The sequence below is a fragment of the Zonotrichia leucophrys genome, chromosome 11 (genome assembly GCF_028769735.1).
Source record: "Zonotrichia leucophrys gambelii isolate GWCS_2022_RI chromosome 11, RI_Zleu_2.0, whole genome shotgun sequence".
NCBI lineage: Eukaryota > Metazoa > Chordata > Aves > Passeriformes > Passerellidae > Zonotrichia > Zonotrichia leucophrys.
Genome location: NC_088181.1, coordinates 7591512 through 7612510, shown reverse-complemented (window position 1 = coordinate 7612510; position 20999 = coordinate 7591512). Strand labels below are relative to the sequence as shown.

Sequence of the window (20999 nt, the reverse complement as noted above, 5' to 3'; positions counted from 1 at the left end):
CAATAGTGAGTGTTGGACCTGAAAGAGAACCTGTAAGACTTTAGGAGAAAAGAAAAGACTTCCTGTTTTCTGCTGGAACCTCTGCAATTGAAGTTCAAAGGCTGTTTCTAAAATAAAATGATCTAGCACATGTTTTGGTCAGAAAAGATAGCTCTTAATTTTCAAGTCAAAGCGCATCTTTTGAGACTGTAGTTCTCAAATGAACTTATATTCCTTCTTTTGCATGCTGCAGTGTCTGTGTTTTAGAGGTTTAATAGTTAACTATAGATTTGAATTGCATCTAATGTCATTGTGTTCTGAATTTTAATGTGTTACCGAGTTTTATTTATTCCATTAATTCCAAACGCCACGAGTTCTCTACTGGCACAATTCTCACAGCCTTTGGTTTCTTTTTATAGCTACTTTTATTCCCTTTTATACAAGAATGTGACCTACTTGCAGTCATTTTCTATTAGTTATTCTCTTTGAGCTTTAGAAAGAAAAAGCTTGGGTTTCTTTCATGAAGCAATTGCTTTGATTAACTTAGATTTCAGTCACAAATGGAAGCAGGCATTGTAAAGACTAGCAGGTTAAAATCACAGTAAATATGAAATACATTTGGGAGGGTAGTTGCACTTCACTAGCTGAAGCCTGCATCTCCTAAATCTGTAGTTAGTTCTTGTTTTGTGACCTGGGAGACACTTTTTTTTTTAGCCACCAGGTCCCTGCATGTTCTGAGACTTATTTTTGGTGCAGCTTGTTTATCACTGGTGAGCGCTGCAGTTGTGACATCATGTAACAGTGAGTCTTCAAAAAGAAATCAGTGTTCCTTCTATTACTGAGTGTTTTTACAGTGAAGTCAGGCTTGGTTGCAGGCACCACAGGCTGACCAACCATGTAATTTATTAACAAGGTGCTTATGAAAAGTCCTTCCCTCGTGGAGCTGCAGTGAGTTGAGAGGGCAGCAGTGCCTTCTCCACATGCTCATGTCCTGCATGGTGCAAGGGTGTCAGTGTGGGGAATGGTCATTTCTTATCAGTCCCTGTCTCAAGCAGGGAAGGGGCTTCTGTGTACCTGGGCCTCAGGAATGAAAAGACTTGTTCCCACTTTGTAAAGAAGTTTTTGGGCGGAAAAAAGAGTAAGAGAAATGAACATGTGATTCCAGCAAGCTGGAAGTTCGCTTACAGTGGCAGTTTTGTTGCTCCAGACTCTGGTCCCTGGCTCTCAGGCCTCCAGCTTCATTTGCCTGAAATGCAGACTGGGTTCTTTTGTGGGTTTTGGGTTTGTTGGTTGCTTGGTTTGGGATTTTGGCGGTTTTTTTTTAGAAAACCTGGAGTTCTGTGCTATTTAAAAATACTGTGATGTTTGCAACTTGATACAGCAGTGTGTCTCTTGACATGATAAAAAAGTTAACCTTAAGTCTGCCTAGATGGTGGGACAAAACATTAGTGGTTCTTTCCAAAGCACAAATGGCCTAACCAGTCACCATAAATATCCAACTCAGGGATTGGAAGTCTGTCTTTGTCCTCATTCTGGGCTGCCATATTATATATTTACAGCAAGTTGGAATTAGTTTTGCAAAAGCATGTTCTAGTATTTAAGCATAAAGACTGCAAATTTAACCCCCCAAAAAGGAGGAGGGCAAAAGACTGAGGTTGGTAACCACATGTGAACTGTAGACTCCCCTGACCCATTCCATGGCTGACTGAAGTGCTGTATGGTCTTGAAATGCCTCCTGCATCAGAAGAAATCCTGTGGTGCATTTCATGTGGTCATACATACATTTAAATGAGATTTCTGAGAGTGGCTCAGGTGAGGGAAAATACATACTGTACATACTGACTCTACTGTGTGCCAAGCTCAGAGCTCTGTCTTCAGGTCTGGTTGCACTTTCTGAAAAAGAAATCTCTTTAGGGTTTTTTAAAGGTAGATTTCTGATTGCATTTCCATACATTCCCCCCAAGGCCGTTTGTTTTGAAGTCTTTGAAGCAAGGCTCTGGTGAGAGGTTGTCAAGAGTGTAAAGGAGCCAGTTTGTGAAACAGTTATAAACATGTCCATTGCCCTGTATAGAAACCTGGTCACCCATGGTACCCCCCAGATTCCCATCTCTCATGGGTGGGGATTTTCCCCACACTCCAGAGTGGATCCCTGACTCTGGAGAACAGCTGGCTGCCCTTAACTAATTCTGTGTGTCCCATAACAGGATACCTGCCAAAGCTGAAGGCTGATCTTCAGGTCTTCTGCCTTAATCACCAGCATGGTTCCTTTGTTCTTTTTCCTCTCATCCTAAGAGTTGAGCAGTAAAAGCTTGTGAAAATTGAATTGAAATGAGGACTATTCAGACAATGTTAACAGAACAACCAAGTTGTATTAGGATAGTTGCTCCATTACAGAAAGGAATCTGCAGCTTTAGCTGTCTTCACCAAAGAGATATAACTAAAGTTCAGGAAAGCATAAATAATTTGCTGTTTTTTCCAAAAGGAAAATGTTAGTATTCTGTTATTATGTCTGTGGTCAGGTAAGTCAGCAACAGAGCTGGCTTTCCTTCCAGTTTGGGAACCTGGCAGTCAGACGTGGAACACTTTGGAAAGAGGTACTGGCTGCTCTGGGTTGTGCCTAAGTTTGAGTTTTCTGATGGTTTTTGGTTATATTTTCCTTGAACAGTTAAATTTCCTGTCTCTGTTTGGGTTTAGTGAAGCACGTCTTTCAGCCTGTAGACAGATGAGTTTTAGTGAAGCAGGTGGTGGTATTTACCTCTTCTTTTTCTGTCTGTCAGTACATAGCCCATGTATCTCATCTTTTAGAGAGACCTTGTGTGTAATGAGATTCAGAATGAGAGTAACCATAAGTGGTGAAGTTTTGGTACAGGAAGAAGCCTTGAGGGGCAGATTTGAACAAGGGATCACAGAATCACTATGTGTATTTTAATTCCTGAGGCTAAGCTGCTATATAGCCCTTAATGTGGACAACAGCAGACAAAGGCTCTTCCAGGAGCCATGTGGTCCATATCCCAGGTAGTCCATATCCCAGCCTTCTGTAAGCCCTTACTTGCTGGTGTAACTGTAAAGGAGTATTTGGATCATCAAAAACAAAGTAATAGTCTATTGGAGATTGTTGTAGATATTTAAATATAACTGTTTCTCTTGGGAAATGATCTAAGGCAAGTTTTTCTAATAACAAGATGTAGCTTGTGCTGGGGTTTTGCAGCTTCTTTTTGTGAAATATGGCCTCAATTTCTCTAGGAAAATCAAATAAGTTAATGGCCTTATTTTTGTGAATGTTCCATGGCTCAGTGCTGTCCTTCCCCATCCCAGGAGTGTTTCTCAGGAGCTGTCAGAGACCATCCTCACCATGGTAGCAAACTGCAGCAATGTCATGAACAAGGCTCGGCAGCCCCCGCCTGGAGTCATGCCCAAGGGACGCCCGCCCAGCGCCAGCAGCTTGGATGCCATCTCTCCTGTGCAGGTACAACAGGCACATGCTGCATTTGCAGAAGATGCTGTGGATTTAGTGCTAGTTCTGTATTAGTTGAGCTCTTTCTGCAGGACTAAGTCAAACATCATCTGGCTCACGTAGTTTTGTGCTTGCATGTCTTGATAGCTTGCTTGTAACTAGAGAATGATGGCTGAGGGATGTAGTTCAGAACTGTCTTTGACTTCACTGATGTCTGTAAGAAGTAACTGTGAAGTATTATAGGATGGGAGCACTGAGGAGGGACAGATATTTGGTTTACTTTGAATAACTGAGGCTTTCTTTTAAAGTGCTAAAATTTACTAGGACTTCTGAGAATTAAGCACTGCCTTTGAACCTGATGTGTCTTGTTTGTAGCTTCACGGGCCAAGCCACAGTGCTAGAGCATAAGGACTTGTTATAACTGGGGCTCTTCAGCTCTCAACTGAACTGCTCTTTTAAAAACAAGGTACATTTCAGTTAATCCCTGCCACTCATCATCCCTTCCTCCTCTGGGAGCAACACATTACAGACAGGTTTTGCTTCTAGCAATTACATTCAATGGCAGATTTTTAACTGGTGAAAAGTATTTCACATCAAATAGTGACAATTCAGCATTTAAGAATGACTGAATTGTCAGTAGATTATGTAAACTAAATGCAGACAGTGGTTTTTTTGTGAATTGTTGCTTCATTGAAGTTGTTCATCAGATGTACCAAATATCTTGGCATCCTGCTACAAATAACTCATATGAACAAACAGCAGCAATTTTTACTCTGTTGTCATGTTGTCTTCTGGGTAGATAATACCATTTTCTGCTGTTCCTAGTCAGTTCTGTAACTTACTGCTTTGGCAGACTGTATTGTGCCTTCCCTCCTATTCATAAACCAGGTCTTAATGTTTTTTATTGTAGACTTCATTCAGGTATTTAGCTGTGAAAAGTTGGCATAGTAGGGTCCTTCAGACAGTCAAAAATACTCTTAAGTTTAAAATGAAACAGCTTTCTAAGTTGTGAGGTGGGGTCTGAGCTTGCAGACTGCAGAGCATAAACTACTCTAGTACAAAAATCTGCAAGTAGAAGTAAATGCTACTTATTGTAAGCATTTACTGTTGTGTTACACTCTGTGGAACTGTCAGGATTTCTGTAGAACCTGTGAGAGAATAGGATTTCATGGGATTGCAGAAGAAAAATAAGAGTGCATTCTGTAGACAAACTGATCTTTTGGGTGACTTCAGAATTTACAGTAACCATGCAGAAGAGCTTTTCTCAGAAATGTTTTGATATGTAGCCGTCTTTGTACAAAACATGGCAAAAATCATCTGGGTTGTGGTTTATGGATGTCTGTATAATCTTCCTTTCTTCATTCAGATCGACTCGCTTGCAGGAATGGCCTCTCTTAGTTTAGGTGGCTCAGCTGCTCCCCACACCCAGAGCATGCAAGGCTTCCCTCCAAACCTGGGCTCTGCATTCAGCACTCCTCAGTCACCAGCAAAAGCCTTCCCACCTCTTTCCACCCAAAACCAGACAACCGGTTTCAGTGGCATCGGAGGGCTTTCCTCACAGCTTCCAGGTACTGCTCTTCGATGGAGTGGCTTGTTTTTGACAGGGCACAGCTAAGGCACTGTTGTTGCTGTGGTTGGAAATACTGAATGTGACAGCCCACCCCTTAAGGGAGGGAGGGTTGGGTGCTTCCTTCCCTTTAAGAGTGGGAAGTCACACTGGACAAACAGCTGTGTCATAGGGAAGGGAGTTACACTCTGATATGGAGTGAGGAGCCCTCACTCCTGGGTCATTGCTAAAGCAGTACTTCAGAATGTTGGAGCTGCAATAGGTAAGAGATCTGAGTCAAGAGGATGAGGGTTTTGACAAATATAGCAGCCTTATTTTAGGTTGGGACAGAGATTAAGAACTGCTTATGTTAAAACTGCTTGATATTAGACAGCAATGAGACTGTAAAACTCTGAGTTCTTGGAAATGACAAGTGCTAGGAGGAGTGGTAAGTGAATACTGTGAGGATGCAATGAGATGACCAATTACTTGTTTTCAGTAAGTGGTCTTACTACAGGTTTGCTTTTCAGTAGGTGGTCTTACTACGGGTAGCCTGACTGGCATAGGAACTGGAGCCCTGGGCCTTCCTGCAGTGAACAATGACCCATTCGTGCAAAGGAAGCTGAGCACATCTGGACTGAACCAGCCTACATTCCAGCAGAGTAAGATGAAACCTTGTAAGTGGTAGTGTTGTCTGTGGCTGTGAAGTGTGACTGTGGTCTGCAGTTAATCTGTGTTTCCTTCAGGGGAAGCTTGGATCTGTAGGTGGTAAATGTTAGAAGTGTGGCTCTTGTATTATTATATTAGTCTGAAAAAGGTGCTTCCAAACATGTATCCTAATAGCTTGCCAAATGTCTGGGGGTGAGGGGGTGTTAAAAAAGGACACATTAGCATAAAAATATAATGTGCTATGGATTTGCATAGTGTGTTTGTCCTTTTTCTGCTGTACTGTGTTTTGAACAAAAGTGTTGTCCTGCTCTTGGCAGAGAATTGTATGTGCCTGGTACCAGGGTGTTTTTTGTTTTGTTTGTAACAAAGTTAAACCTGGGTAAGGAGCTGTTGCAGTAGAGAATTTGACAGGTGAAGCAGCGAAATAGACTTCAGCATTGGATACAAATAAGACAAAAAGCTGGTGGGAAGATAGGTTTTGAAAGGAATAATCGGGTTCATAACACTAAGCCATTATCCTTGACTAATTTATGCCTCTGCAGCATGCTCACAGTGAGATGCTGAATCAGTCAAATGCACAGGAAGCACAGCCATATGCTAAACCTTCCACATTGCTGTTACAGAGAAGCCATGTGCAATAACAGCAGAGTTACCTATCTCTACAGATGGACAGTGGAGGTGGCTGTAATCACAATTGCTTTATATTCTGGGTCTTGAGCATTCAGTAGAAACTTGTTGGAAGCTCACTGGCTGGCCTGAAAGTTTGTGTGCAAGTTTGTGTGCATGTTCGTGTTGTGTGGCATGCTTTATTGTAGACTGTTCTGCGTTCAGTTATTTAGTTGTCAGCTGAGGTTAACTTGGGATGCACTGGGTTCTAGGAGTAGAGCACTGTGAGGTTAATGCTATCTTAGGATGAGGTTTTTTTGAATAAATATAGCATATTGAAAACAGATTTTTAAATAGCAGTTCCTGTCTACTGGGAAGGTTAAATATCCTGCTCTTCAGAAGAACTAGCAGTTCTTTATAGATTGGTGGAAGAGTTGAAAAGGACTAGGTGAAATCCTGACTGTCTGAAGTTGTCCTGAGTATGATACCTGTTCCTTTTTTTTAACAGCTGACTTATCTCAGGTGTGGCCAGAGGCTAATCAGCACTTTAGCAAAGAAATAGATGATGAGGCAAACAGCTACTTCCAGCGTATTTACAACCATCCACCACACCCAACCATGTCTGTGGATGAGGTGAGTTCCCTTCTGTAGCAGTTACAGCACCTGTCCAGAAACTTGCAATAAAGTGGATCATAATTATTCCTTCATGTATTACTTTTAGTGGGAAATTATAAAGGGCTCGTGGTGGATGCTGCAGCATTGCTTTTTTGCTTGGTTGAAGTTGTTTTCACAGTGAGCTTGCAGTTGTTCATTACATTCAGCTTTGACTTGTCTGGATTGAAGATTTCAGATGTCTAATTAACACTCCCAAAATGCTGCTAAGTGGGAAGGATTCTGTGTGGTGTGGAAGCTTTTTTGTTGAAAATAAGTGCTAAAGATTGTCTTTAAATAGATGATATAAATTATCTTAAATGTATTTGCTTTAAACTATGTAAAAATGACTACAAGCTCTAGATATATAAAAGTGTCACAAGTTCTACCTTCTGAGCTTTTGATAATTATTTCTGTTAGTCTCTATGAGAGTAATTATTGGTCTGCTGTACTTACTCTTTGAAGTACTTCAAATTTACTTTAATATATTTGCACAGTTATAAATTATGGAAGACGTAACATTAATTTTAATTTTTCTAATTTGAAAGTAATGGCGTAGGCGGTCACAAAAAAGTTTTGTGTGAAGACAGAAGAGTCAGAAGAGGAAGCTGCTTGTAGTGATGTAGTGTCTGTCTGCTGTCTAAAATGAAGCAGTTACTTTGTGGTTGTGGTAGCACAACCTACCTTAGTAGTTACAAACACTCATGAGCCATGAACATGGGAAAGGGCTGAAATAAATCAAATCTGTCGCTAACAATTTCCAATTTCTTTGCAGGTCTTGGAAATGCTGCAGAGGTTTAAGGACTCCAACATTAAACGGGAACGAGAAGTGTTTAACTGTATGCTGAGGAACTTGTTTGAGGAGTATCGGTTCTTCCCGCAGTACCCAGACAAGGAGCTGCACATCACTGCCTGTCTCTTCGGGGGCATCATCGAGAAAGGACTGGTCACTTACATGGCACTGGGCCTGGCCCTGCGCTACGTTCTTGAAGCCTTACGAAAGCCTTTTGCATCCAAAATGTACTATTTTGGTATTGCTGCACTAGATAGATTTAAAAATAGGTGAGTGTGGGTTTGGTACACTTCTAATAGTGCCTGAATTGTCTTGTGAACCTTGAACCTGCTCTAATCGTGCAGTACAAGATTGCTCAGCTTTGGGATTTCTTCAAAGATGCGCTGATTTGAAACAGAATGTGTGAATGTGCTAGTTAAAGGGTGACCTTTCTAAATCAAAATGTTCAGTGTGGTACCTGTATAAATGTGGGACAAACTGAGATGCTGAAATTACTTAGACTCTATAAAAATCAGTGGTGTTGAGTTAGATGAAGTAACTAACAGCTTGTTAGACATGGGGTGAATGTAATTACTCTTCACAGATGCTTTCTAGTGAAGTGCCATTTGCACTGTTCATTGCTGAAGGACTGACTGAGAGATGAGCTCTAGAATTTTGCTTTTACACAGAAAAGTATGACTAAACAATCTCAGAAAAAATTCTTTATCAAAACTTCTTATGAATTACAATAGAGAAGATTCTGGGTGTGAGGTGTGCTCTGATTTGCTGTTTAAAATGCACTGGACCAGACTACAAATAATCCAGTAGTCTTGTTGCAAACACTGGATATTGTGTACTGGGTCAGAAGTATAGAGATGTAGGAAAAGATGAGTTGCTGTGAATAAATCTTGTGCTTTAATGTTAAATTAATTCATTTTAAATAGATTTCGTAGCAAAAAATATTTTGTAGGAAATGCTTTGTTTATCACACAGCTGCTGTAAGGAGTCCAGAAGTAATTCTGTGGTGCAGAATGGGAATGACACACGTGATAGTTGTTTCTCTCTGATACTGTTTGTGATGTGGGCTTATGCTTGACTAATGCATGTTTTGTCTTACAGATTGAAGGACTATCCCCAGTATTGTCAGCACTTGGCTTCTATTAGTCACTTTATACAGTTCCCACATCATTTACAGGAGGTGAGTGTGTCTGTAAGCAGCACTAACTTTCTATGATGTTAAATTCTTTAGAGCAAATTTGTGTTTTCCTTTGGAAAAGCAGTCCCATCTGTGGTGATTTTAGACCATGTTACATCCACAGAATCAAATGCCTTTTCTGAAAGGTTTTGCTCTGGGGTAGACAGGTGAAGGTGCCTTTCCTGCTTCCATAAATCTGTTTGGGTTGTTTATGTTGAAACAGCTACCAGAATATAACTGCATAATCTACCAGTGCATGCATGTCCATGCATGAAGGTTTTAAAGTGCCTCAGTGTATTCATATTCCAGTTCCTTAAAGATTTGGAGTTTTAGTGTAAAATAGAGATCATTCAACTGGCTTTATACAGTTTCATACTTAGACCTGATAAAATAATCCAGGAAAAATTTCTTTCCTGAAGGTCTGAGAGCCATGGGAATACCTTGTTGTCCAAAACAGTGTTCATCACATGGTGTCTGCCTTGAATGTGCTTTATTGGTAGAAATACAGAAAAACTGATCCCAGTGGCAGAGCTTAAGAGCATGAGCTAAATAAGGAAAATGATTGGCTCTACCATTAAGGTAGAAGCTTCACCCAAAGCTGCAAAGTCCAGTAGCAGTCTTGGTTTCACTAACAGCTTTTAGACTGTACCCCTTAAATGACAGTCTGATGTTTCCAGTTCCTGGGGAAATGTGTAGCAGTGGGGAAGAAATTAATTTTCTATTATGGAACTATTTCAGAAGATGTAATATCTAAAAGTTGGCTATTTCTGAACTGTGGTTTTGCTTATTAATGGTTAGCTGCAGAGTCCTTGCAGAAGACTTCTTACCTGCTTTGTAGCCTGCTTCTTGATATTCACACATTGTTCTTAGGCTCTTTCTCATCTTTTGTTCTGCTGTTCTAGGCTTGGAGGGATAGGGATGGAGATTTTAGGTAGTGCTCTGTAAAATATTAAGCATGTTAGGTCTTGTGATGCTTGACATCAGTTTGTTGAGGCCAGAGGCAGAACTTGAGGCTCCTCTGTAGTGAGAAAGTCTATAGTGACAGGATGTGCTTTATCAGGGTATACAGTTGTATTTAGAGATTCCTTTATGGCAAGACTGTCAAATATTTTAATGACTTAGCAAACCTTTGTAGTGCTCATGCTGAAAATCAGCCTGTAGTTCTGTTGCTGCATGTGAAATTTTGTATGTGCTTGTTCTCCCTATTTTAGTACATAGAGTATGGACAGCAATCCAGAGATCCTCCTGTGAAGATGCAGGGTTCAATCACCACCCCTGGAAGTATTGCACTTGCCCAGGCTCAGGCCCAGGCCCAGGTTCCAGCAAAAGCTCCTCTTGCTGGCCAAGTCAGCACTATAGTGACCACCTCAACCACCACCACCGTGGCAAAAACCATTACCATCACCCGACCAACTGGAGTCAGCTTCAAGAAAGATGTGCCGGTGAGCTTTGTGCCATTGTGCCCTTCCCAGAGGGGCAGATGCTGCTCTGGACCAAGTACATACAGACAGAATCTGTTTTAATTGGTGTACTACAGATTTTCAAACTGTGATCCTTATTTTTGATTTAAAACATGTAACCTTTTAAAGTATGGCCAACATTTTTGTAGAGAGAAGATGTTTTTCATCATCAAACCCCCCAATTACTTTGGGGTCAAGTTGAAATGTGTTCTTGAGGCTGTAATTATAAAGACAATTACAGGAACATCATTTCTATTAATGACTTGCAACAAGACTCTTAAAATAGTTGGCAGCTTCTATTCTGCTTGGGACTTAAGAACACTTACTGCACCCATCTGACACAGTTCTAACTGCATTAGGTTTTTCACATCTTTGGTAACTTATGTAAACAACTCTGAAGCTTGTCAGAGTTATTACAGGGTTGGCAGATAGAATTGGCTATTGCACAGAAAGTCTTTCTGCCTGGGACTGTCTTTGACTAGGTCTCTGTAAAGGAGGCAAAAGCCAAACACAGTTGAAAGTGTGAGCACACATAGTGTCGCTATGAATGTCTTTCACACCTGATCACATCATGTAGAAACTTGTTACTTTGAGGTTTTTGTTTTCCCATTTTAACTCCAGTCAGGATTGATACTGAAAACTGCATCACCTTTTCCCTTAATTGCAATGTACCAGGTGCTAAACCCTGGGGTCCAGACCTGCAGCTACAGGGACCAGGATCACACTCTGTTGACTTAAACTGGCAACTCAGAATGAGAGCCTGGTCTCAGAATGAACCTCTGGGATTTCTCCTTCCCAAATCAGCACTGAAGTGCTCCTGGAGCCTCCCTGCTGTGTGAAGTGCTGCTCAGTATTGTGTTGTGATTTTTCTCCAAGCTATATTTGTACACAGGCTTAAAGGCCTAAAGGGTGCCATTGCAGCTGCACCTATTTTATGTGCATGTAGAGGCTTTTTCTGCAGCAGCATTCTTCTGCTGAGTATTGATCATCATTTTTAGAATAAAAAAATCACTTGACTCCTTCAGAGTGCTGCTGAAAATGAATCTGAGACTGTAGATGTCCCCTGATAAAGCTCAATTCTATTTTTGCTTGACAGTACAGAGCAAAAGTTTATTTTGATGTCACCTCTAGGTATTGTTTATGCTTAACTTCTTGTTCTCCCTGCAGCCTTCCATTAATACTACCAACATTGATACGCTGTTAGTAGCAACAGATCAAACAGAGAGGATTGTGGAACCTCCAGAGAATGTCCAGGAAAAAATTGCTTTCATCTTTAATAATCTGTCCCAGTCAAATATGACACAGAAGGCAAGTATGAAAGAATACTAGTAAAAATAATTTTTATACTCTTAATCCTTTTTTTATATATTCATTTTTAAGTGTGGGCTGATGATACTTCTACAAAATTCTAACTTGAAAAACTTCAGGAGGGAGCACACTGTAAAGAAATTATCATTTCCAGCACTTTGTGCTTAAACATCTTTGGAGAGAAAATTTTCCAGGGAGAGGAGAGATGGTTAGAAGATACCTGTTCTTAATCTTAAATAAACATTCACATCATAAATGGACTGAGTAACATTAAATGTTGCTAGGTTAAGCTCTGGTATTCAGAAATTAAGGGAATTTTTCTGAACTAGTTGAGGTGTACAGTCCTGCTGCCACCTGTGCTGTTGTCTTGTGGATGGATGGCTTGAACTTGTAAAGTGACAACATTTATTTCCAGTTGTCTGGTGAAAAGCTGGGAAGTGAAGGAGAGGTGAATTGTTACACCTTGCTGATTTCATGCTTGAGTCCTTACTGGTTGACCAGATCTTTGGATAATGAGACACTGATTTCAAATACTTACCTTTTTGTAGAAAAACAGCCTTAGTGTTAGAAGCAGTTGATTGACCATGAACTGTATGTTGGTCAGAGCTGACCTCAGAAGGTTTGTGATTATCTTCTCATCTGTTCTGTGGTGTGCTTTGTCTTTGGTTTGAGCACAGGTGGAAGAACTGAAGGAGACAGTGAAAGAAGAGTTCATGCCTTGGGTATCACAGTATCTTGTGATGAAAAGAGTCAGTATTGAGCCTAACTTTCATAGCTTGTATTCAAACTTCCTTGACACACTTAAGAATCCAGAGTTTAATAAAATGGTTCTGAATGAAACCTACAGAAATATCAAGGTGAGTAGTGCAAGTTTTCTAAAGGCAGCACAAGAATGTGCTGTTCTCCTCATGCTGTTTGTTTGTTTGGTGCTGATTCTCAAATACAGAATATCATTCAAAAATATTCTTTCTAGCTTACCAGTAAACTTACAGATTATCTTTAGGAATACTAGGATTCTTTTCAGTTTGGAACATATGAAACACTTAAATTCTGTAATAGGAGGGCAAATTTGCATTTGAATTAATTTATGTAGGTGGACTTCAAAGTTGTGTGAGGTTTGCAAATTATAACCCAAGGGAAAATTGATTATGGTCCAGTTGTTTTCTGTGGAGGAAAGTGCAAAGATAGAAAATGACACTCTGCTCTTTTGGCCCAAGAGGAATGGAGGGGAACTGTGTGTTTAGAAAATGGGGGTGTAAAAGCCAAAATTTATTGGAGGGCTAAGATAATGTGGATGGGAGGAGGAAGCAACGGCCCAAAAGTGATGACCAGATGAAACAAGTTTGTAAAGAATGCACTATTTTTAAACCTGTTGGTGGGATTTCCTGACCACCGTGGGTTACGCTGTAGTGCAAAAGCATCTCCTGGCTCTTGAGAATTCAGCTGACCCTGCTCTGCTCAGCTGATGCTCCTCTGGAGTTAAGGAACACAACTAACAGCAGAATACTTGTGTTATGATTGATGACATGATTTATGTTTTGACATGACAATGAGATGGTTTCCCTGGAAGGTTAAACTGTAGCCTTCAGGTCTCTGATGAGGCATTAAGAGGAAGCACAAGTTACAGTCAGTATGGGAACAGTTGTAACAGTCTCAACAGAATAAATGGTAAGGTCTGGGAAAACATAATCCTCTTTTTTGATCCTTTTAAAGAAAGGATTTCTGTTGTCATTACAGTGCAGACCTACAGAGTGCTGCCTGGAAGTGAAAGCTGATCAAGTATCTTTGTGATGTGACTGAAGCTCAGAACATTAAGTTCTTTGCCTTCATTCAGATCAGCTGTTGGATTTGGAGTCTGGTTATCTCCTGCTTGCTGCTTGAGATGCTTTTTTTTTATTCTTTGTTAGGTGCTATTGACATCAGATAAAGCTGCAGCCAACTTCTCAGACCGTTCCTTGTTGAAGAACCTTGGTCACTGGCTGGGAATGATAACAATGGCTAAAAATAAGCCCATCTTGCACACGGTGAGCTTCTGTCTTAGTAGATTGCCTTGGCATCAATTGGTATGCTGTTATGCAGTAGCATAGGCTATTTGGGAAATCTTACCACCTTTCTGGTGCCTCTTTTATGTGCCAAATTCAAAGTATGACTCCAGAGTTGGTTATTTAACACTTCTAAATATTTTTTTTACATCAGAAAAGTTAATAGCTAAATTTATTTTGGCAAAAGCTTGTTAATCCATGTAAAAATGTGGATGTATAAATCTTTGTTCAAAAGTAACTGCTGCTTAGCAGTCTGTAAAATTCAAGGGCTATCTTGGCTCATCCTTGCCTGTATCTGAAAAGGAAGTAGTGTATTAGTGGAATTGTGCAGTGTGTTTGCTGTTTTCTCTACCTTCATTCCCACTTCAATTGTTTTTCAGGATTTGGATGTGAAGTCACTACTGCTGGAAGCATATGTTAAGGGACAGCAGGAATTGCTTTATGTAGTGCCATTTGTTGCCAAAGTCTTAGAATCCAGTGTCAGGAGTGTGGTAAGTGGCTTTGTACAGAGTTATTGCTCAAATGGCAAAATATTGCAGGAAGTAATCAGCTTTTGTCACAAAATGAAAACTGATTGAATTCAGTGGAGAGAAAGAAAGGGGATATAAAAGCATAAAGTCAAGGAGTGCTCCTTGTGTGGAGGGAAAGTACATAACCATGCATTTTTAATAGATGGTATTAGCTGAAATGTACTGTGGTATCCCTGAACAGAGCTCCATTGAGAAATGGAAGGAAGCCATTGAATAGATTCTAGGATATATTTATTCCTAGTTTGTTTTTGTTTGTTTTCCTCCCACACACTTTGATCCTGATCAGCTTGTTGGTTCTGCTTGACATAGAGCTGATCTTTCAAGAAGGACCAGGTCATTGTGTTTCCACTTAAGTTCCTAATGTATTTCTAGTTATACTGAATTACTGGAATAATTATTACTAAAATACTAAATTCTACTCTAATCACAGCTGTACAAAGGTTTCCATGGCTGTATGCACACATAGCTGCTTGTGTTCCAAACATTTCCAGTCGTAAACTATCCAGATGATTCAAGAAGTTTCTGTAATCCTGCTCTCTTCTTTCTCTTGTAGGTCTTCAGGCCTCCAAACCCATGGACAATGGCCATTATGAATGTTTTAGCTGAGCTACATCAGGAACATGATCTAAAAGTAAATTACTGGATTTTTTTCTGTAACTTCTGAGTGTAAGGTTTTATTGACATTCTACTCAAGAAGGATGTTGTGAAGGACTAAGCAGTCCTCACTGCTTTAGCATGGGGAGATTGCTTGGGAATTGCTTAATTTGGTAGAACTTGGTTGAAACTCTTCTCCATGAGGTCAGCATCAAGATAGTTGACTAATCCTCAGTCATTGTTGGTCTCTGAAAGGGGTGGGATTAGAATGGGGAGTTTGGGAGTCAGGTGGCTCAGTAGATGTTTTGGGTGTTTTCCTTGTGACATGACCTAAACTAGAGTTGTTTTGCAGTTGAATCTGAAGTTTGAGATTGAGGTGCTCTGCAAGAATCTTGCACTAGACATCAATGAGCTGAAACCTGGAAGCCTCCTGAAAGATAAGGATCGTCTGAAAAATCTGGATGAGCAGCTGTCTGCTCCAAAGAAGGATGTGAAGCAGCCAGAAGAGCTACCACCCATCACAACAACCAGTAAGTACATCTCATGGAATCCAGAACCACACTGTTAAAGTTCAAATAAGACAGGTTTTGCTATCACAAAATAAAATATGAAGCTACATGTACTATTGTAATATTCCTGAGCACTTAGGTAGTTTTGTAAGAAATAGGTCTACAGAGTTTGGAGATGGGAAGGGAATGGAAGCCACTATGAGGACTAATTCTGTATTATGTATTATGTTTGAGTAGCTACTCCTTAGACTCCCTCCTATTAACAATAGACCAGGTGCTAAAACTACCATAATAAACAGTTCTCTTAAAATGTACTGAAGCTACTTTGGTCCTAATTCTTAGGCAAATGGAGAGTGAAAGTTGCTTGGTAAGTTTAGGAGGTTTCATGATCAAACTGCAAACCTTTTATTTCTGGTTGTTTCCTGGTTTAAATAAGAGTTATATACTTGTTTTATAAGCAGTTGCTTTTCACTGTGATTTCATAGTGTCTCAGTACAAACCTACTTGTGTTCTCCAGCTGCTTCTACAACCCCAGCTACCAGCACCACTTGTACAGCCACGGTTCCTCCACAGCCCCAGTACAGCTACCATGACATCAACGTCTATTCTTTAGGAGGCTTGGCTCCACACATTACCTTAAATCCAACGGTAAGTTTCAGAGCTGATTCAGTTTGCTGTCTTACAGCCAGGGTTGATGCAGATCTCAGCTGGTGAGAGATATCAGTATAGAAGGAGCCTCTGTGCTCCTTTGGTCCAGTTATCAGCTCACCTCTTAAGTCAATCTTCGCATTGTTACTCAGCTGCAACTTGGTTAGAAAAATAATAATTTGTTCTGGTTTCAGATTTATCCAATACTGTAATAGCTGCGTGGGGAACATGCACAAGCTATGACAGTGCACTTAGGAGTGATTGGAAAATGCAGGTGTGTGGGGTAGGGATTGCAGTGTACCTCATTGTCTCCCCTGTGCCATGCCCTGCAGATCCCGCTGTTCCAAGCGCACCCGCAGCTGAAGCAGTGTGTGCGGCAGGCCATCGAGCGGGCGGTGCAGGACCTCGTGCATCCCGTGGTGGACAGGTCCATCAAGATTGCCATGACCACCTGTGAGCAGATAGTCAGGAAGGACTTTGCCCTGGATTCCGAGGAGTCCCGGATGCGTGTGGCCGCCCACCACATGATGAGGAACCTGACTGCTGGCATGGCCATGATCACCTGCAGGGAGCCTTTGCTGATGAGCATAGCGACCAACTTGAAAAATAGCTTTGCTACTGCACTGAGGGTAAGAGCCCCATCATTTGGAGTTTATATCCAGCTTAGGGGCCTGTAGGCATCCAGCATTTGTAAATCAGTTCTCTACAATGTAGACTTCTTAATTAATTGTGTGGCTTAACTAGCATGGGGATGAATTCACTGGGTAAAATTTGGTGACTCTTGTGGAATTACAGTGGGAAAAAAGTGTTGTGATTCCAGGTCAAACACCCTTGAACTGAGATGGTGGGTCTTACTAAATGGCACACAAACTTCCTGACTATCTTTTTATTTTGCCCAGTGTTCTCTCCAGTTAAACCACATCATGCAAGCCTTGGAGGCTTGAACTTTCTGCAGGGTTTGAGGCTGAAAGGCTAAAGTGTGGAAGACTGAATTGATTTTGGTGTTATCTTGGATTGTTTCAGCATGCATGCTCCAGGCATATTTTATTTACTTGTGCTGTGAGCAGATAGGTAGTTTAGACTCATTTGCACAGCTTGTGAATTCATTGGGTTTTCTAGAGGCTGTTATCAGGTTTCTTAATGAAGAAAATAAGACCAGCCTGCAAACTGCTGACCACAACAGTGGCTACTACGGAATTCTTGCCATCAGTGTCAGCAACAGGCACAAGAGCATAAGGATCTTGGAAAGATCAAGACACAGCTGTGCTTTCAGCAATTAAAAATTAATCAGTTTTTTTTATCCCTGAAGACATATGACATTGGTACAAATCAAGTTTTAATCCAAGGGAGTTTTTAAAGGGGCAATTGTAGAAAACATTTTGTTGCAGAAAAGGCTCTGTATGAGGCGTCTCAAAATTCTTATCTGGCTTGTTGTTATGAAGTGGTTTAACAGAAATAGTATAATTTTCAGGAGTTAATGGAAGAGCTGTTTGCAGACAATGAAATCCAAGTAGATGGGACAGGCTGCCTTTATAGCTGTATTCCATTTCTAGTGGAAGTTGCTGCTTTGCACCCTGGAAAATAAGTGCATCTGTTCAGGGTTCTCATAAAGCAGACTCTGGGAAGGAAGAAAGAAAATCTGATTCCTTATCAGAAAAGGAACCCACTGAAAAAGGCTTAGGACTTCTCTTTTGCACTGTTAGTGGTGCACCTTTATATCTTCCAGTTGCAGCCTAGGAAGTAGAAAAACTTCTCCTGTGATGCAGAGCCTTCCCTGCATTAGCATCACTCTGTGTGTCTGTCTGAAGCAGGCCTTTATTTCTGTGCCCTGGAGATGGGTAGGTGGAGAAGATGGAGGACTCCTGCTGTTTTGTTCCTTGTTGAAAGTCTTTACTGTCGTCTTGCCTACATGTTTTATTCAAAGCTATGCAAAATTAAATTTAATATTCTATATTCTTTGGGAAGGGAATGTGATCCTAAGAGCATTCCCTTTTAATGCTGGTTTTCTGTGTAAGCAGTGGTGCAGATTTTAAGGCTAGTTATATACAGAGAAATTTTTACATTCTTCACTGATGATTTTGATTTTCAACAGGCAGCCTCCCCACAGCAGAGGGACATGATGGAGCAGGCAGCTGCCCAGCTAGCCCAGGATAACTGTGAGCTTGCCTGCTGCTTTATCCAGAAGACAGCTGTGGAAAAGGCAGGCCCTGAGATGGACAAGAGGCTCGCAACTGTAAGTATGGCTCTGTTGAAGAAGTATCCTGTGTGCTCATACACATCCATATGGGTGTGTAAAATGCAGTGTGGTGTTTGTGCTTGTGGCAGGAGTTCGAGCTCAGGAAGCACGCGAGGCAAGAGGGGCGGCGCTACTGCGATCCCGTTGTGTTAACGTACCAGGCTGAGAGGATGCCAGAGCAGATCAGGTTAAAGGTGAGGTCTCTTCTGATGCTGCTCTTCTCTCCCTCCTGATAAGGAAAAGAGGATGGCACAGCATCAGCTGAGTAATCATGTATTGTTAGTCTTGCCTAACAGTGCAGCTGCTGTTATTTTGATTAGTATGGAAACACATAAACATGTTATTCCAAATGGAGTATTTATATAATTTTCTCAATTCCTTGAGTCTCTATTTCTGTGCATTTCTTCTCACTGTTTTGTTGTCTTTATATTTTATTTTCTTTTGTCTCCTTTCTATGTTCTTCCTTTAAAGGGCATACAATGTGCTTTCAGCAGACCATTTCTCAGTATTCAGTTATCTCTTTTTCTGGGAATGTGGGTTTCTTTTTTAGAGCAAAATTCACCTCTTAGAAGGTGTGGAAGGAGAGATAGGACCTCAGTGCAGAGCAGTTGAATCCTACTTTGATGTCTAGGCCACTTTGTTTAGGAGTAGCTACCTGCTACACAAGCTGCCCTCAGTTTTTATTGCCTCAGTCTAATAAATGAGTTAAATGCTTTTTCCTTTTGTTGCAAAGGTTGGAGGTGTGGACCCAAAACAGCTGGCTGTTTATGAAGAGTTTGCACGCAATGTCCCTGGCTTCTTGCCCACCAATGACTTAACTCAGCCTACAGGATTCTTGGCTCAGCCTATGAAGGTAGAGGTTTCTGAATTACTTTTTGGACACTGTTGCAGAACTTGTGTTTTTGTTAGAAGGACTCATAAGAGTCAAGTGTTTGTATTGTTTGGGGATAGTGGTTGAAAAAATGCATTTGTTCTAAAGACAAAGTAATGTCTTTAGAACATTCTTTAGAATGTTTTAATGTCTTTAGAACATCCAGTGTTGGGGATTTGTAACACTAATTGGGACAAATTCTGCAGTTTAGGATTACTACATGTGGTTTTAATTGCAGTGAAACATTTTATTCAAATCTCTACTTTTGAAGGTCATGGATGGCAAATCTGAATTTTAAGATAATTGAAAAGTTTTTGTATGCATACATAAGGCCTTACTGGCAGAACAAGAGGGAATGGCTTCAAACTGAAAGAGGTTTAGATTAGATGTTAGGAGGAACTTGTTCCCTGTGAGGGTGGTGAGGCACTGGAAGAGGTCTATCTGGAGAAGCTATAGATGGCCCATCTCTGAAGTGTTCAAAGCCAGGTTGGGTGTGGCTTTGAGCAACCTGCTCCAGTGGAAGATGTCCCTGCCCATAGCAGGGCAGTTGAAACAAGATGGTCTTTAAGGTCCTTCCAACCCAAACAATTCTGTGATTCTGAAGGAGAAGAGCCAGTCAGTCAGTATTTGAGTGTCACAAATGCAATCCTTGCAAAAATCACTGATTCTCACTTTCTCTTAAGCAGCAAGCTTGGGCTACTGATGATGTAGCACAGATTTATGACAAATGTATGACAGAACTGGAGCAGCACCTGCAATCCATTCCACACACCCTGGCCATGAATCCTCAGGTCCAAGCACTGCGCAGCCTCCTGGAGGCGGTGGTGGTGGCTCGGAACTCCCGGGACGCGATTGCTGCACTTGGACTACTGCAGAAGGTGAGTGCTGACATCTCATCTCTGTAACAGCTTGCTTAGAATTGATTACTCACCTAGCTCATGGATTGTCTTGCTGGTGACCTTGTTTCTTCATGCATCCTGTGGAACTTACTGGGTGAGCAGTACTGAACTGCTGTCTTTGGAAATCTGATAAATAAGATTGGGAGGGAGCCGTTGTGTTCACACAGGGTATTGCACACATGGTGTTGAGAGTGCTGTGGAAGAAGCAGGTGTACAGAATCCTGGAACTTAGTTTTGTTCAGATGTGGCAAGTAGAGAGCTGTTGCAGTCCAGAGTGGTCTGATTTCAGGATGATTTGGAGGCTAAAAAGGGGTTTGAACTGCACTTGTAGGTGGATGGTATTGAGCCTAGTACTAGATTTCTTGTGGCACACTTGGGGTTTATTTTGCAGTAACTGATATATGACTATGCATGGTGGGTTGACCCTGGCCAGCTGCCCAACATCCATCCTGCTGCTTCCTCTTCAGCTTTTCTGCAGGATACAAAGAAAACACAGGGAAGACTAGATGATATTTGTTCAGATTATGACAGTTTAATAGGGAAAATAAAGGCAGTTTGCACAAATAAAACTAAAATGTCTTACTTCCCATCAGCAGGGAGATGTACAGCTACTCCTCTCAAAGCAGGGCTTCAGCACATGTGACATTTGCCTGGAAACACAAACATCAGAACCATGAATGCTCTTTTTCATCCTCCTTTCCCTGAGCTTTTATTGCTGAACATGATGTCATATGGTATAGAGCATCCCTTTATTCAATTTGGGTCAGCTGTCCTGGCTGTGTTGCTTCCCAGCCTCTTGTCCATCCCCAGCCTACCCACTGGTGGAGGAAGCAGAGGGGGAAAGAAAAAGCCTTGATCCTGTGCTAGTGCTGCTCGGCAACTGGCAAAACTGTGCTGTGTTTTCAACACTGGTTCAGCACAAATCCAAAGCACAGCACCATATGGGCTGCTGTAAAGCACATTAACTCCATCCCAGCCAGAATTTGTAGGCTGTAACAGTGGGAAGTGTTGCAGTGAGCTCAGTGATCCG

At 41.2% G+C, this 20999-nt stretch overlaps 1 protein-coding gene and 2 non-coding genes across 6 annotated transcripts in view; all 3 read left to right on the top strand.

The window, feature by feature from the left end:
• Positions 1–20999, top strand: part of CNOT1 (CCR4-NOT transcription complex subunit 1) — a 52706-nt gene that overhangs the window by 22410 nt on the left and 9297 nt on the right. Inside the window, exons 17-35 of one of the 4 annotated variants that reach the window (XM_064722927.1) lie at positions 3295–3445; positions 4800–5001; positions 5513–5641; positions 6763–6887; positions 7681–7967; positions 8797–8875; positions 10084–10314; positions 11500–11640; positions 12318–12497; positions 13548–13664; positions 14063–14173; positions 14766–14843; positions 15159–15336; positions 15833–15963; positions 16296–16592; positions 18056–18196; positions 18289–18393; positions 18933–19052; positions 19757–19948. In XM_064722927.1, coding sequence (XP_064578997.1) covers positions 3295–3445; positions 4800–5001; positions 5513–5641; positions 6763–6887; positions 7681–7967; positions 8797–8875; positions 10084–10314; positions 11500–11640; positions 12318–12497; positions 13548–13664; positions 14063–14173; positions 14766–14843; positions 15159–15336; positions 15833–15963; positions 16296–16592; positions 18056–18196; positions 18289–18393; positions 18933–19052; positions 19757–19948 — 2995 coding nt within the window. Of the gene's footprint in view, positions 1–3294; positions 3446–4799; positions 5002–5509; positions 5657–6762; positions 6888–7680; positions 7968–8796; positions 8876–10083; positions 10315–11499; positions 11641–12317; positions 12498–13547; positions 13665–14062; positions 14174–14765; positions 14844–15158; positions 15337–15832; positions 15964–16295; positions 16593–18055; positions 18197–18288; positions 18394–18932; positions 19053–19756; positions 19949–20999 lie in introns of all 4 variants that reach the window. The other 3 variants (XM_064722925.1, XM_064722926.1, XM_064722924.1) reach the window with 3 other exon arrangements.
• LOC135453026 (small nucleolar RNA SNORA50) lies at positions 3772–3907 on the top strand. The gene has a single exon (XR_010441755.1). It is a non-coding gene; the product is annotated as a small nucleolar RNA SNORA50 (small nucleolar RNA).
• LOC135453024 (small nucleolar RNA SNORA46) lies at positions 12994–13132 on the top strand. The gene has a single exon (XR_010441753.1). It is a non-coding gene; the product is annotated as a small nucleolar RNA SNORA46 (small nucleolar RNA).